Here is a 17,043-nt window from a genome sequence, read left to right on the forward strand (position 1 = left end):
TTTATCTGGGTTCTCCATGTGGTGTAAATTCTACATTTTCCCGCTGTTACTACGAGTTTCCGGACACCGTGTACAAAGTGGGCCGGAATATCAATTGCATTTTAAGCTTGGCTTAAGGTATATTTACGTTTGTCAAGTTGTTCTCTGATAGGAGCCTTGGCAAGATAGATATGCCTAGTGAAACCATTACTAACATACCGACACTTCCATATTTACTGAATATCGTTATTTTTTGCTCCTTTTACATTTAATTTTTGTGTACCGACATTTTTTTTATCACGTCAAGGTATTACACACTCAAAAGTTTTGTGGGTAGTATCACTACCATTCAATAGTATCGATTTGCCAAAATATTAGGAAATAAAACATTATTCATAACAGAAAAAAATCCCCCCCCCGCTGACGCGCCTGTTGTATCACCTGTTATGCATTTTTGCCTATTTTTCAAGGTTGAAGTAACGAATTTTTAATTCTGGGGGATTTTATGAAATTTTGAGAGTTTCGGAGAAAAAACTGGGGAGATTTTTTTTTTTGGCACACCATCACTGAGTGACGCAAATGTCAATATTATTATTGTTATAATAAAAAAATACACGCGAAATTCACAATATTAACAAAATGCGGGTTCGCAACTACCGATAAACCTAAAATAGTTATTCTTTAAAACAATATTTTCAACGCAATATATCGAAATAAGCACGTAACATTTTCACGTAATATTGTAGTTACGTAAAATAACAAAATGACAGCTGTCAGATATTGCCGCCATTAAACTGGACCAAAATCAGAATCAAAATAGAACACGGTCCGTTTTCATATCGAATCTGAATTCTGGTCTCCCGCGATAAAATATTTTCAAACCATCCGACGAAAACAAAAACATCCGGTCGAGGCCACAATGCTTTCTGTTTTCCATCGGTTGCGGAACAAAAACATTACGGCCTCACCCAATGTTTTGATTTTTGTCAGATGTTTTGAAATAGAAATACGATCGGTGTGGAAACTGTTTGAAGTGTCCGTAAATTAGTTAAAATGTCAAAGTTAATGAAATGAACTTTTAAATTTTATGAATTCTTTGATTTCTGTCAAACAACTTTAATTTTAATATGCCTACATAATAAAAAGAAACAATAATTTATTAATGTTAAAACTTTTCGAATGCCATAATATTTTCGAATGTGTACATTTAGTACAGACGATTCAATTTGGTTTGTTCTAGATCTAGATAGTTGATTTATGGTTTGTTCAACCATTGTGTGTCAACCAGTCAACCATCGATTGCTGTGTACAGACAACTGGATGGTTGGTTCAATTTTGTTAGTTGCTACTCTGGGGAACACACCCATGCCTACTGCTTTATTAAAAAAAACAAGATTTGCTATCTCTCTGGTATCTCCATTAACTATTAATTGTTAAAAGAAAAATACAAAAGTTGGCATAAAAATAGCTCAATGAATGAAAGAAATCAGTCGCATGATGCTACTTCAAGAATTAAATAGTGATGACTTTCGTAATTGTTTGAAAATAAATCCAGAATGTTTCAGTGAACTATTAAACTTATTCCGTTTACATCAAAACAAAATACTGTACTTAATGAGAGTATCAGTAACAGCAGAAGAGCGACTGATTGTAACTTTAAGATACTCCACCTTCCTTTGATAAGCAGTCCTCATATTTCAAATTTGACTTTAAACGATTTTAATCTTTGCATCCTTTTCGATACATACATACATACTGGTCCAAAAGGATCACAAAAGCTTCGTTCCTGGCATCTCTATTAGAGTACATCTTGCTTTTAGTAACCCAAAGGCAAGTTAAATCCTTATATAATGTCAAAAAACCCGTCAAAACTTCACATTAATTAGTCATACCTGGCAAAGGTTCTCTAGGCATACTGAGTAAAGTTGGTTTAACAGTTCGACCGCGCTACAGACGCTTCAACTTGGTTAGATGGATGATGCTCTGGTTGAACAACTACAGATTCAACTTATCACATATAGTACATCTCCACACAGCTTAACTTTACATTCAACGCAATCAGATTGATGCTCAACTAAATTGTGTCATCTGTAGGGCCCAATACGGAAGGGGCAACAATGTTGTTCCTTTCTCGCTAAAATACATAAGCAGGCGTAAGCAAGATAATCAGTTGTTTCTCAGTGACGTGTGGCAAGGAAATCATCAGAATACACCAAGACATACAATCCTAAGTTTGTTTTGTTTGGGTCAACTTTAATAATTGTGCAACCTATATTAATATAAAATATTGGTTTCAAGTCAAAATGGGTCTCAAAGATTGTCATATAATCCTCAACGATCCGTCTGATGTTTATCGTCCGGGACAAACACTGAACGGGATAGTCGAGTATACTTTTGAAGCTCCAATAAAAATCAGAGGTAAAGCAGAATTATTTATTATGATGGGTCTAGTTTTATTTTAACAGAAAACTTTAAGTACAAATTTAGAAACTTATATACAGGGTGTATCGGCAAGTACCCGACAAACTTTAACCAGTTATTCCTCAGCACATTTGGAGTAAAAAATGTTATGGGCGCTTTGCTGTCCGGTAACATTTTTTTTCCATTAAAAACAAAAAATAAATAAAAAATCCACACTCCGTCACTGTCATTTGTATTGTTTCTCGTGTACAACAGCTGTTATTAGCAAGTGTCTCAAAAAGTGTCCTCGCTCTTTCGTACACACTACATAATAATAGTTAAAAATGAGACGAATGGTGCCGTGCCATTTCGTTGTGATTGTAAAAGCGCGCCAACGTAGGTACGTACGTACATTATTCAACGAAACTCTAACAAAATATTGCCAGACGGGTTTTCAAACTTTGACAAAGGATAAAACATTGGTGACGTGTGGTGAAAATATGAGTAGTAAATTTTTTATTAAAAAAAAATGTTACCGGACAGCAAAGTGCCCATAACATTTTTTACTCCAAACGTGCTAAGGAATAGCTGGTTAAAGTTTGTCGGGTACGTGCCGATACACCCTGTATAAAGGTATCCAAAAGAGGAGCAAACCAATTACCTTTTTCGTAATGTCACAATATCTATGTTAAGTATGGAAAAATTTACCTTTAAAAAATATATTTTGAATACCAATATATATTCCCGTTCGTGCTCTGGAAATTTTGGAAGTCTGGAGATACATGGTTGAAAAAAAACTGTTTGGAATATCTTGAATATAAAAAAAGTTTACATTTTATGGCAAATATCTAAATAATAAATTATTCTTTTGATATTTGGTGAAAATTTCCTTTCAATGTACTTCTAAAACTTTTTGGGAATGATTGTTATGACTCAATAATTGTTGGTTCCTAGTTCCTATTTTGACTACCTGTGCCGATAAGTTTGAGTATTTGCAATGTGGTGAAGGAAAATAATATATTTTCACTTTTTCAGTCTGGATTTTGTTTTTATCAAAACAGTAATGACATAAACATTTTTACTCATTATTGAAGCTGAAATTCTAAGGATAAAATTAATAAACTTATCAAACCAATTTTAGATACCTTTTAAAATTCAGTTACCTAAATAATTTAAATTAGTCAAAGTGAATACAGGATTCATTATTTTTTTAGTAAATTGAAATAAAGCATTTTTTTAAATGTATCGGCAGGTTTAATTTTAAACATTGTATTTTTTCATCTTTAAGAAATCTCTATCAAGTTTGAAGGGAGAGCTTCAACTTCATGGAGTGATGCTACTGAGGAGAAAGATTCCAACGAAAAGTCCGACAGCGACGCCACCCATTACTCCGGAGACGAGGAATACTTTGCCAGCTCTTTCTCTCTGATCAGACCCTCTTGCACCATGTTCGGTAACTTGAATTATTAACATTTTTTTAATTAATTGAGTCCTAATACGGAAGAACAGCATTATCGAAATCACGCGTTATCCATTTACGTTCAAAGCAAAAATTATTATAAATCTCAACCACAGATGGCAGCATAAGGCCTGCTGTGATGGCCGGTAGAGCGCTCTTTTTCCTTACAACGGTGAAGTCAAGACAAGTCAACCATTACATCATTGAAACTGACGGTTTGTGATTGGCGCTTGGTATTTTTTGTCATTATTAAGGCACGATTCTGATGTCGGTGGCAGCCAATCCACAGCGGCAGACCACAGACTTAATAATAATGATTATTAATATCATGTCTTGTATTAAGCCTGTGGTCTGCCACTGTGGTTTGCAGTCTGCCGCCGATTTCGTAATCATACATTTATGATGACAATGTTTTATTTCTGCATTGAGTTATTTGCAAATATTTTTTTACTATTTTATTTAAAAAGAAAGACAAACATTCCCGGGTTACGAATAACCTGACAATATTTGAAAATCTCCTACTACCACCACAGTAAGCTGAAAATGTTGCTTGTGTTGTGATGGAGGACTTAGCCAGCCGAGGAATTGAACACACTACGCCTGAGTGGGACCCACTGTAATGTTGTAAGATGTCTGGAATTTATTAATTTTGTTTGTAAAACGAAAAAATATTGTTTTACAGAAAGATGGCTTTATTATTATATTTTTTAAACTTTTATTGTATTCAAAATATTTGAAAAAATTGATTAAAATACATAAAACTTCTATTAAATGAAATACCTTGTTACATACAAATTTATTTGACTTTCAATGTCTATTTGCTCACTACAGTCAAATGAAAAGTATGACAGCCAATAATCTCAGAACTGACACTGTTTTTCTGCATAAGGGCTCAATTATTGTTGTTTAGTAATAAAAATTTATGTGATTCTCGCAGGGCTTTTACAGATATAACCCAAGTCTCAATTTTACATAATTTAGAAACGCAATATATATAAGTACATAAAATAAATATCATTTTGTAAAATAAATACTTATCTTGTTGCTTTGTAGGTACATTATCGTAGAATTGGCATAAAGACGTACAAGTTTACAATTTTATTTATTTTATCCTTTTAAATAGACTTTTACAAGTATATTTTATACAATATATTAACAATTTTTATTTTAAATTTTATCAGACATCAAACAACTTCATTTTGCACATCGACAGTTAAACAATTTCACCATATAAATCAGCTCTATTCGAAGACAAAGCAGGGCCGGCCCTATGCGTGCGCTTTTTGAGTAGTCCGCTCTGGGCGCCGAATTTCCAAGGCGCTATTAATACCTAACACCTAACAGTCCAAACACATCGCCGTTGAGATTATTTTTCATAAAAATGGAACTACACAAAAATACAAATCATCCTAATATTATTGATTACAGTACACACCTGCCTAGGCATCTACCGGTTTTGAAAGGGGGAGCCAAAATTTTGCTAGCGCCAGACAAAGAATGTATTAAAACCACAGACATAGGAATTAATAGACGAGAAGATAATGGCGAGGGGTAAAATCAACTGTTGAAGAACAAAGGGAGTGAAGCTGACTGTGATTCGTCAATAAATCAATCTGATAGTAAATAGGCATCTCGCATTATAATATCACCATTTAGTTCTTAAAAGTAAAATCTGCTTTTGAATGAATAGACATTTTTACATGGGAGCGCAAATTACTCGCCACGTTATGAACAAATTTGCGAAGTCCGAATTCGGCAAAAAAATTCGGTTCTATTTTCAGAGTCGAATATTTCGTTTAAGTATTTAGTTAAGACACTTTTATAAATGTTCATAATTTACTTCCCAGCAACCAACCAGCTTTGTGTTTCGCGTCCAGACGTTTCTCGATGTGATAGTAACAACTGATTCATATTATACGATGTGAATATGCTTAAAATAAAGTAAAATAATGCTTATATATGGAATGTAATACGACAATTGGGTTTATTCTCTTTTTCACATCTATTTTTACAAGTTTTCATAGTACAAGTCAACATTTTGCCGTGTTATTTCGTAAAATGAACCGATGATGCCTCGACCATAGTTCGCACAAGAATGATGACGTCACGTTTTCAAATTTCACTTGAGGCCATACGCGAGCACAGCCGGCTCCAATGGAACCGGTATGGGGAGTGGGGATAATACGCTTTTAATCACTTAGGGCAGGTCTACTAATATTCATATGTCTATGATTAAAACCAACTTATAATGCAACATCGTTGAACTAAATATTGTTGTAGAAACGTATGGTAAAATGTATTGTAGAAACAGTGTTCAGCATCAGAGGTAGCTTTAGGTATTCAGGAGTGAAAGGTCATTTGAAAAACTCTTTGTGACTAATATTTATTTGATATTGTGATAAATGCCCATATATTATTATCTATATTAATTTGTTGGTAGGTAAGTCATGTTCCGTGAGCCAAATTGAATATTACTTTAATATAGTATATTAGCTGTACCCCGCCATGCGTTACTGTGGCTCTGTCTGTCTGTGCAGATAGATAAACAATAGCGCGTGGTGCTTTTATGGCCGAGTTACATCAGCCGCACTCATTTGTTACTCCATCGAGCAACTTATCGGAGAGTGGAGGTATGTAGAAGAGACAGTGGGCGAGTTAGTTCATTGAGATAAGTTTAATGTGCTGTTGTTATGGTCTCGCCAAGTATGAAAAATGAGTTTTATAACAACGGACGGACTCGGCCAGTGTTTACCACTCGGCAGGTGTTTTCAAATTTGTTTTTACCTTTTTACCTTACGCAGGTGACATTTATATAAATTTTGAATCCATCATTGTGTCAAAATTTTAAAGAAATCAGTGAAGAACTTTTGGAGATTTAAGATTTTGAACAAACGAATATTAAATTTTTTATTTATATAGAAGATTGGAAATCAATATACAATTTAATACTTACAGGCAAATCATTTTAACCTGTCCGGAGGTATGACCGTACAGGTACGGTGAGAAAAAAATTCCTCGTAAGGAGTATGACCGTACCCGTACGGTTGCGCCTAAAATTAATTAATTATTGAATTTCTTCCGGAAAATCTATGGTTACTGCCATCTAGGGACAATTTGTCATAACTTGCAAAAGTTTTTAGCGATTTAGGTACATTACCAACGGAGTTATTCACAATTAAAATATTTCGTGACGTCACCGTCTGGTAGTCGGTGGTAAACAACATTTTTATTGCAAGCGCTGTCTTTTCTAAAGTGAAATTTGTGGTTTTTGTTTGTTTTTACACTGAATAACCTAATCATCTTGCATTAAAAATTACCTCACGTGTTTGGATGTGAATATTTATTACATATATTGTACCGACAGTGTTTGTTTTCAGTTTGAATACAGTTTTTGACAGTTTGAACAAAATTCAATAGTGAATCTGAGTGCTGTGAACTATTTGAAATATTATTCGTTATACTGTTATTATCATTGACATTTTATTATTTTAGGTTATTAATAATTTCGACAGTGTTTTACTGTGATTTGACTTTGTGATTCGTATTGATAACTTGTTCAATTTAAATATTTTACTTTTATAAAAAATGGTTAACCCTTTGAATGAACAAGACATTGCTGATATTTTAATCGAAAGTAAAGATGAAGATGTTAACGAGGATCTTCATGATTTGCCAATACATTCGGATAGCTCATCCGATGAATCTGATACATCTGATGAGGATGAAACTCTCCCTAGTTGTTCAACAACCAAAAAGAGAAAAGTTGATCATCGAAAATGGGATCAGGGTAAGTTTACGCCCATTATTCATGAATTCGATTCAACTAACTGAAATGAAGTCTTTGAATTCGAACAATCTCATGGCGCAGAAATGGCACGATAAAAGGGATGTACTTATGCTTAGTAACATACATACAGATGCAATGATTGTTACTGATAATATTGACTTCTCCACTGGAGAAAATAAAATAAAACCAGATGTAGTTTTAGATTATACCAAGAATATGGGAGCTTTTGACAAAGTGGACCGCATATTGGGCTTCGCAAGCAGTTCCAGGAAGTCTCTAAAATGGTATAAGAAAATTTTCTTCAGATTGATAGACATTAGAATACTAAATGCTTTCTTTTTGCATTGTTTGAAAACGCAAAAGGTTTTATCAAAACATTTTCTCCGTCTTGTACCAGAAACTGCAGCCCAAGGAAAGCGAACTCAACGACAATGCCATGTGTGTAGACATACAGCAGTTCAAGCTCAAAAAAGAAGTGACACGAAATATATATGCACCGACTGCAATCTTGCATTTTGCGTATATCCATGTTTCGAAGACTACCATACGAAAAAGCAGTATTAGTTAGTGAAGACAATTTTATTCCTAAGATAGTGTACATAATAATTAGATTAGTGTTTTTGTTATCGTAATTATTGACTGCATATACATTGTGTACCTATGTTGAATTTTTATAATGAAAATACAATAGTGTAAGTGTAAATAATAATACGTATATGTAAGTGTGTGAAAAAAGTTGTTCTTCCCCCCTTGATCCCCTTGGCATCATTAAAACTGTGGTAAGTGAATCTGATTTTTATTAAGTAAAAACAAAAATCTGCTCCGATTTCGATGGTTGGCGATTTCTGCTAAATTGTTTTTATTTTTCCTTCTAAATAGCTTATTATTTGTTTTTTCGTGCTAGTTTCTAAGGATTGTTTTATTATTTTTTTACACTCTACGAGGTGGCATTTATTTTTTTCTATATTTTGATTGTTGAAAAAACTCCCTCCAGCGGGACCGTTTTCTTTCCAGAAACTCACCACCGGACAAGTTAAAGAAGACATGCAGTTGTGCACTCGGATAGTATCAAAAAAATTAAAAAAAGGTTTGTAATGACCGCGTTGTACAAAAAACCTGCAAAGATTTAAAAAAGTAAATACAGAGAATATTTGCATGTGTACGCAGTTCTTTGGAGTACGCCTCTTAAGTTTGGAATTCCAGGTACATATCACACACAGAGAGCTTTTGGAGAGTGCAAAATGGTTCTAATAATATGGGTATTATATTTATATATATTATATATTTATATATATTAAAAAGATTCTAATAATATGGGTATTATATTTATTTAGGAGATGAGATGGAGTTGTCAGCCGGTAAGCGCATTTACCACTTCAGCTTCCCGTTGCCCAATTCCTCGCCCCCTCATTCTAATATGTTTATTATATTTGTTTAGGAGATGAGATGGAGTTGTCAGCTGGTAAGCACACTTACCCTTTCAGCTTCTTGCTTCCCGATTCCCTCCCCCCTCATTCTAATATGTTTATTATATTGGTTTATTAGATCAGATGGAGTTGTCAGCTGGTAAGCACACTTACCTTTTCAGCTTCTCGCTGCCCGATTCCCTCCCCCCTTATTCAAACATGTTTATTATATTTATTTAGAGATCAGATGGAGTTGTCAGCTGGTAAGCACACTTACCCTTTCAGCTTCTCGCTGCCCGATTCCCTCCCCCCTCATACTAATATGTGTATTATATTTACTTAGGAGATGAGATGGAGTTGTCGGACGGCAAGCACACTTACCCCTTCAGCTACACGCTGCCCAAATCCCTGCCCCCCTCGTTCGAAGGAGCTTTTGGATTTATCCGCTACACAATCAAGTCCACGTTAGACCGGTCAAAGAAACCCAACATGGACACCGTGTTGCCCTTCACAGTTATCTTGCCTTTGGATTTGAACTCTGATCCCGATTATAAGGTTTACATTAACATCGTTCTAAAATAACATTAGGTTTAAGAGTCGTCAACTTGCAAAACCTGCTCTGGAATTTTTCTGAAATCTGTAGATGTCACGAAAAACTGTTTAGCACACTTTGAATATAAAATAATATTTCTTTTATGCTATATACCAACATAATTATACATTATTCTTTGGATATTTAACAAAGATTATTGATAATTTATTTATTTTCAATTTAGTGCACTTTTTGTGAATGTTTCAGAACCAACAGAAATTTCCAGATACGGGTTTTGCAAGTTTTACAACTATTGAAGAAAAGAAAAAACAATTAAGGCGATGCCATACGTAGTAATGCAAAATCATGTGTTTTTGGTTTGAAAATTTGGTCGCCTAGAAATGTTTCAGATGCTTTAATTAAATACTGCGAGTAGAATACATCTTGGCCTTTGAAATAATCGAGTATTTTTTAGATAAGTCTTTTTATAAGCCCAGAAAAAAATAGTGTAAACGCACTACCATAATGTTCGATAAATGTATGAATTATAAGTCAATTTAAAATACAACCAATGCACACACACGTGGTGATCACTTGTTGCACATGATTAAGTTAAGGTGTTATCTCTCGGTGGTACGTATAATCAGTCATTACTGATGTCAGAGCTTTCGATATGTAAAAGGCACTTTACGGGGGTAGGTATATTCTCACGTGTTGAGACGACAGATGTTGATCGATGACTCATCAGGACGTTAGTGGCGTTCAGGAACAAATCAAGTGCTGACACAATTAAAGATATGAGCCCTACCTCTGTTATTGGCTGGAAGATGAACGAACCCACTGGTGACCAAACGTCGTGATGAAATAAACACAGTGTAGTAAACATATGAAACAAAATACATAAATAAATCATAAATTATATTGAATGGATACATGGTACAAGAGTGTCCATATATTAGTTCCTCAGGGACACAATAATTCCATATGCCATTAGTTTCGTCCTTACTTTATGCTATCAAATGTACAAAACAGAGCGTGTGAAGTAAATTGAGACTACAATAATATATTTGTTTCTTTTCGTTATTTAACTATTGTTTGATACTTGTCTAGCTACTTTCCACACACGCCTTTTGCCGTCTGGATGAAGGTTTTGAATGCCTCCCTTTATAGCAACCATTCTCCAGCCATACAAAGAAGATTTAATTAATATTTATTATTTATTTGCAGTTGCCAATTCATATCCACCTGAAGAAGCATTACGGCTGCTTCTGCTGCAAGTCGGGCCCTCTACTGCTAGACTTTCACCTTCCCGTGTCGGGATATTGCTCGGGACAGACTATTCCCATAGATGTCAGCTGTGAGAATGGAAGCAAGGTCAACATCTACAATATCGAAATTGTATTAAAAAAGGTAATATCTTTATGCCCCTTTCCATTTTATTGCTTTACTTATTGATATCCTCTGTAGCATTAAAGTCTACACATTGTAATTGTGGTAAGTTGTATGAGGCTGAATGAAGTGGGGAGGGGAAAGAAATGCGATAGAGGAAGGTTTGAAAGTAACTGGCTTTTCAGATCTGGTCACTAAACACAACTAGAGCTATTTCGAGCAACATTTTGATTGTGATGGGAGGTCTTTCACCAGGGTGATACTGAGAGTATCTACAAGGATCTGGAAGGATCAAAACTTAACCATTGTCTTGATACGAAAATCAGTATATTTATGCAGGTATACGAAACGCGAAGAAAAGCTTAAAGATGATTAAGTTCTTAGAGAATCAACAAGCAGATGATTAATAAAAAAAACGCTTTACAAAAACATTTTTTATAAATCTTCGCATTTGAAGCATTCGAAACTGTTTGTAAATAAGTACCAAACATTTCTTGCAATTTTCTTATTTTTTCCAACATACTTTAGAAAATCCTATCCGACGTTTCATTTTCGTGTATTTTTCTTCACAATTAATTTTGCAAATTATCGAAAACATGTGGTGGAAATATTTATTATCAGTTCATGTTTCAATCCTTTCTACTTCAAAAAGATAAATTTACTCTTGATTTTTAAAAATACTTAATTTATTTATTTAACCAAACTAGGTGAATGCCCTTACCATGGTGGTAAACTATAATGACAAAGAAATATATATACATGATATATAATTTATTTATTTTATTTCCAGACAGTCAAATATCACTTCAAAACACCTTGTCATAGAATCGAGTCAGTGAAGGATCTCGTAGTAGAGTTGAGTTTGGGAGAGTTGGCCGCTAACTGCTCCAAGGACTGGAGGGAATATATACAGCTGCCCGAATTGCCTCCGTCCAACCTCAAGGACTGTGGAATTATAGATTTGTATTACAAGATAATGGTAGTTATTATTTTATTTTTACAGTTTGAAATTATAGCCATTTTATGATTAAAATTGATTCTGGTTCGGTACAATAACATACTGTGTCCAATCTTTCCCTAGAGGAGGCTACGGTAAGTTAAACTTTCCCTAGAGGTGGCTACGGTAAGTTAAACTTTCCCTAGAGGAGGCTAAGGTAAGTTAAACTTTCCCTAGAGGAGGCTAAGGTAAGTTAAACTTTCCCTAGAGGAGGCTAAGGTAAGTTAAACTTTCCCTAGAGGAGGCTAAGGTAAGTTAAACTTTCCCCAGAGGTGGCTAAGGTAAGTTAAACTTTCCCTAGAGGAGGCTACGATAAGTTAAATGATATGTATGTGTCAGACTACTGAAAAAAATATTACCGCCGAATATCGACACCAATGGCATCAGAGTAAAACTTTTTAATGTTTAATATCTACACTACATAAACTAATAACTACATATTGAATTTACTGTGAGTATCTTTTGTCTTTCATACTAATAGAGGTACATAATATTACAATCTGAAATGTGTCGGCCTCTATTAGTAAATGGATTCCTTCACTTACATTTACCGATTAGTATAATTTACACTAGGAAACTTTAGACACAGCAAAGTTGTGCATTTAGACATGGTTTGGCCAAATTATAGCTCATCCATCAATATGTTTGATGAAACAACAGCCATAAGAGATTTTGTGTCAATTTTCTAACACATAAGTGATTACAAATTACGTGATTCATGATATTTCACAAAAACACATGCGTTGTGACAAAACATACCACATGATGGGATAGACTGCATTCAAAAGAACGGTGTTGTAAAGGTTTTATTTTAATATTCAGATAAAATGTGTACCTTCTGGGTGCCACCTGGACTCAGAGGAAAAGATGGCTATCATCCTGGGAACTGTGCCCTTAATTGGCTTTGATTGCTTTCCCCCCGGCCCGGCCCCCGTGCCGTCTCCTAAAGCGAGTAACTGGCAGTCTAAGGCAGACTCCCCACTACTCTCATCGCTGCGGCCCATACAGCCACTCCCGAGCGCCCCCGTGATGCCACAGTCTAGCTTGGGACCTGAACCGAACCTGTTACCGTTTGCGCCTTTTGAAGGTAATTTGCTTCACCTGTTTCCACAGTTAGATTACACTCATTAAAATATGTTGGTCATGAAGCTTCGAAATCGGCTTGAAATTTTAGTCTATTTCGATATACAGTTGCAAAGACCTTTACTTATTGTGATTAATTTTTTGGATTATAAGCTGTTGCGCTTCTCCTACTTTAGCCAATGTTTAGAACACCTTTGCAGTGTCCATCATCAGGGCAGATGTGTAGATTGTAGTGTAGTGTATAGAAGTGATACCATGTTGCAAGCGTTAATCCTCTTACCGTCAGTATTTCATTATAATAATTAGTATAAAAATGTGGTTTGGGTTTTGGTGTAACAATTAAGCACCGAATACCAAAATTCTTAAGCCTAATCGTCCCTATTGATATTAATGGGGTTTTTGTGAATTTCAATTGCCTCTGTAACTAGTTTTTAGTTTTGTTTACATTGAATTTGTTTAAACAATTTTTTTTTACAATCTCTATTTTTTCTCGATCTCGAAAATTATTAAAATAATGCTAATTTCTAGCTAAACATTCTCTTCAATCTCTATTACAAACAACTTTCATTGTTTTTGCATAGTGCTAATTGAAATTTGATTTATTTCAGCAACCCCCCCATTCCTATCTCAGTCTTCAATGGGAATCATCCACGATGAAAAGAACAGGTTCACATCACCACCCGCATTTCAGGAAGGTCAGTCTTCCATGGGAATCATCCACAATGAAAATGACAGGATCACATCACCACCCGCATTTCGGGAAGGTCAGTCTTCCATCGGAATCATCCACAATGAAAATGACAGGATCACATCACCATCCGCATTCCAGGAAGGTCAGCCTTCCTTGGAAATCATCTACGGTGAAAAGAACAGGATCACATCACCACACGCGTTCCAGGAAGATCAGTCTTCCATGGAAATCATCCACGGTGAAATGGACAAGTCCACATCACCACTCCCATATCAAGGAGGTCAGTCTTCTACGGAAATGACTCAAGATGAAATTGATCATCAGAAAAGGATCGGCATTCCTCCACCTTATTCGACCTTCGCAGGCTACTCTTACCCATATCAATAAGAAAAACATAAGAAACAATTATACAATGTGTACCTTGTATAATTGTTTTAATTTTTATCCTACGATAAAGCATGAAAAACCTAAGAAACAATTATTAAATGTGTACCGAGGGTAAAGCACGAAAAACCTAAGAAACAATTATTAAATGTGTACCGAGGGTAAAGCACGAAAAACCTAAGAAACAATTATACAAGGTGTACCTAGGATAAAGCACGAAAAACCTAAGAAACAATTATACAAGGTGTACTGAGGGTAAGGCACGAAAAACCTAAGAAAAAATTATACAAGGTGAACTGAGAGTAAAGCACGAAAAACTTAGGAAACAATTATACAAGGTGAACCGAGAGTAAAGCACGAAAAACTTAGGAAACAATTATACAAGGTGAACTTTTTTTTTTTTTTTTTTTTTTTATAGTGAATACCTCACAAGAGTCCCAACTGCTCCCGTCTGGAGCCAGTGAGACTATGGCATCCCCAATTGGGGGATGTTGTGAGGCTGAAGGTAAGTGGGGAAGGGAAAGAGGAAGGTGGGGAAGTACCTGGCTATTCAGATCTAGTCACTAAACACGGCTAAAGCCATTTGGAGCAACGTTTCAATTCTGAATGGTGGTCTTACACCAGGGTGATACTGGTAGTATCTTCCACTCTGGAACGTGCCGCAAATATACTATATATTATTTTAATTAATTAATTGTGAAATAACACAAATTAATCAAATAAAATTTGTTTGCGCACGCCGGGTTCGAACCCGCGACCTTCGGAATGGCAGTCCAATGCGTTACCACTGGACTATGCCGGCCGCCGAACTGAGGGTAAAGCACGAAAACCTAAGAAACAATTATACAAGGTGAACTGAGGGTAAAGCACGAAAACCTAAGAAACAATTATACAAGGTATACCTAGGGTAAAGCACAGTAACGTCGGGTGGTGATTCTATGTCATAATACAAGTATAAAATATAAATAACCTTGTTCGAAGTTGACCAGTCGGTGGGTTTAGGACGCATTAGGTTTCCTCGGTGGGTTCAATTCCTCTGCTGGCTAAGTCCTCCATCATTGCACAAGCAACATATGCCGCCTATAATATGGTATTAGGAGATTTTAAAATATTATTAAGGTTATTCTTTGAATGTTTGTCTTTGCACCGGCAAGGCGAAGGTCCGGGGTTCAAGTCCTAGATGTGACCGTATCTTTTTCTGTTTGAGATTTTCATTTAAGAATCGCTAATATTGTTTTTAATAATTAACTATTACAATTTGAGGTTATACTCATTACAACATTTTAAGGTATTTTTTTAATAATTATGCGATTTTTTACAAATCATATGTGGACTCTTTACTCCCGGTATTTAGTAATTAGGATATTTTGTATTGAAACGAAAACATTGGAATTTCGAATAAGTTAATAATTATCTTTTTTAATTGTATTACATTTTTATAATGTAGAATCAACTTGCACTTACATCTTTTAAAATAAGTTTTTACATAATACTCATATACCTCAAGCAATGTGCTTAATATTTATACTACTTTTGTATAACATTTATTATAATATGTATATTTTTTTATTTGTAAGAAACAAACAAGATATTTTTAACACAAAGATAAATACATTTTTATTTTTATTTTTATTATTGATACATTATTTTACAGTATTTCATATCTTAATTCAGTCATGTTGGCCTCACTGGGTTATTTACCCGTGCTGAGGCCCCCATTTTAAAATATACGAATTTATACATTTAAACAAAAAACAACATTAAAATAAAGATAAATTTAAACTAAAAATAAAGATTAGAAATTAAAATTTAATTTTCACACTAAAATAAAAATATTAAAAGAGAATGGAAATTGGCATTTATAATGATTTATGTGTTTGTGCGTGTTGCGTGTTTTATATATTTTTTTTGTGTTGCGTGTATATGTTTTATTCTTTTATGTTATAGAATTTTGGAAATATTGTCTTATTTGTTCTTTAATCTTACATACCTAGAAAGTTAAAAAGTTTCCTTGGCTAATACTGCCATATTGGTTAGAGACAGAAGTTTTATTTCACATTTAACTAAACTAAAGAGGAAGATTGGATGTGGATAGGAGATGCTCTTGATTTATTCTATATTCGTGCATTAATTTGCGACCGTACACAATACTTCAGTCTGACGTTTCTCAAGGTTTTTTTGTTAAGAATGTCGATATTATTAAATTGTGCGTTAAATATATTATTGTTTAGTTCTTTAGTTTGTCAGGTTGGTCTTTACGGCATATGGATTATGACAAGACTGACCAAGCTTGCAAGCCTTTTTCTATGGTCCATCCTGCATATCGGCAAGCCACTCAAGAGGCATAAAGTTTCATGCGAATACATCGGCATACCACACTTAAAGGGTTCACTTCTCAAGGTTCAAAAGTACCAATTGGATACAAAAATATTGTAGCATTTAAAAGGCTAAGGTATTTTTAGATTTAAGTAATTTTGCATATATTTTCTTTTAGATAAATTTTATTTTATAAAGTTATCAAAATTGCCATTACGGAGAAAATTCTCAAATATCCATATGAGGTATCATTATATATATATATATATAGTTTTGTATTCACTGTGGGCCTTTACACTCTGCTCTTAACATTAAGAAATTCATATTTATACAGGGTTTTCCAATAAGAGATGTTATTTTGAATAGCCCGCTATTTCAGTAGATGTTACTTTTGAAGCTGTCATTTTTTGACATTTGACAAGTAGAAACTACGCCATTAATAAAAAAGGAACGATACACGCTTCAAAAACGCATTGAAATTATTAAAATTCACTTAAGTGAACCAAATGCAAATCATCTTGAGTGACGAGGCTCATTTCGTCAACAAGCAAAATTGTCGCATCTGGGGCTCGGAAAACCCAAGAGTTATTGTTGAAAAGCCTCTCTATCCTCAACGTGTG

The 17,043-nt window shown here is 34.5% G+C and overlaps 1 protein-coding gene across 1 annotated transcript; it reads left to right on the forward strand.

Moving 5' to 3' along the window:
- Nucleotides 1–904: 904 nt before the first annotated feature.
- Nucleotides 905–15,764, forward strand: LOC149425944 (arrestin domain-containing protein 17-like). Its single transcript, XM_089645283.1, has 8 exons — nt 905–2,397; nt 3,668–3,832; nt 9,375–9,586; nt 10,791–10,973; nt 11,743–11,931; nt 12,772–13,036; nt 13,641–14,492; nt 14,958–15,764. Exons 1-7 carry the CDS (start codon nt 2,283–2,285, stop codon nt 14,108–14,110), a joined length of 1,599 nt encoding a protein of 532 aa, XP_089501409.1. The 5' UTR covers nt 905–2,282; the 3' UTR covers nt 14,111–14,492; nt 14,958–15,764.
- The last annotated feature ends 1,279 nt before the right edge of the window (nt 15,765–17,043 follow it).

Source organism: Hesperophylax consimilis, chromosome 2 (genome assembly GCF_061612785.1).
Source record: "Hesperophylax consimilis isolate HC1 chromosome 2, BYU_Hcon_1.0, whole genome shotgun sequence".
Lineage (NCBI taxonomy): Eukaryota > Metazoa > Arthropoda > Insecta > Trichoptera > Limnephilidae > Hesperophylax > Hesperophylax consimilis.

Excerpts from the sequence above, each read along its gene's own strand:
- LOC149425944 (XM_089645283.1), top strand. The coding sequence starts at position 2,283 with ATGGGTCTCAAAGATTGTCATATAATCCTCAACGATCCGTCTGATGTT. Across the intron at positions 9,587-10,790 it reads ACTCTGATCCCGATTATAAG|TTGCCAATTCATATCCACCT; the intron begins GTTTACATTAAC and ends ATTTATTTGCAG. Across the intron at positions 10,974-11,742 it reads TCGAAATTGTATTAAAAAAG|ACAGTCAAATATCACTTCAA; the intron begins GTAATATCTTTA and ends TTTTATTTCCAG.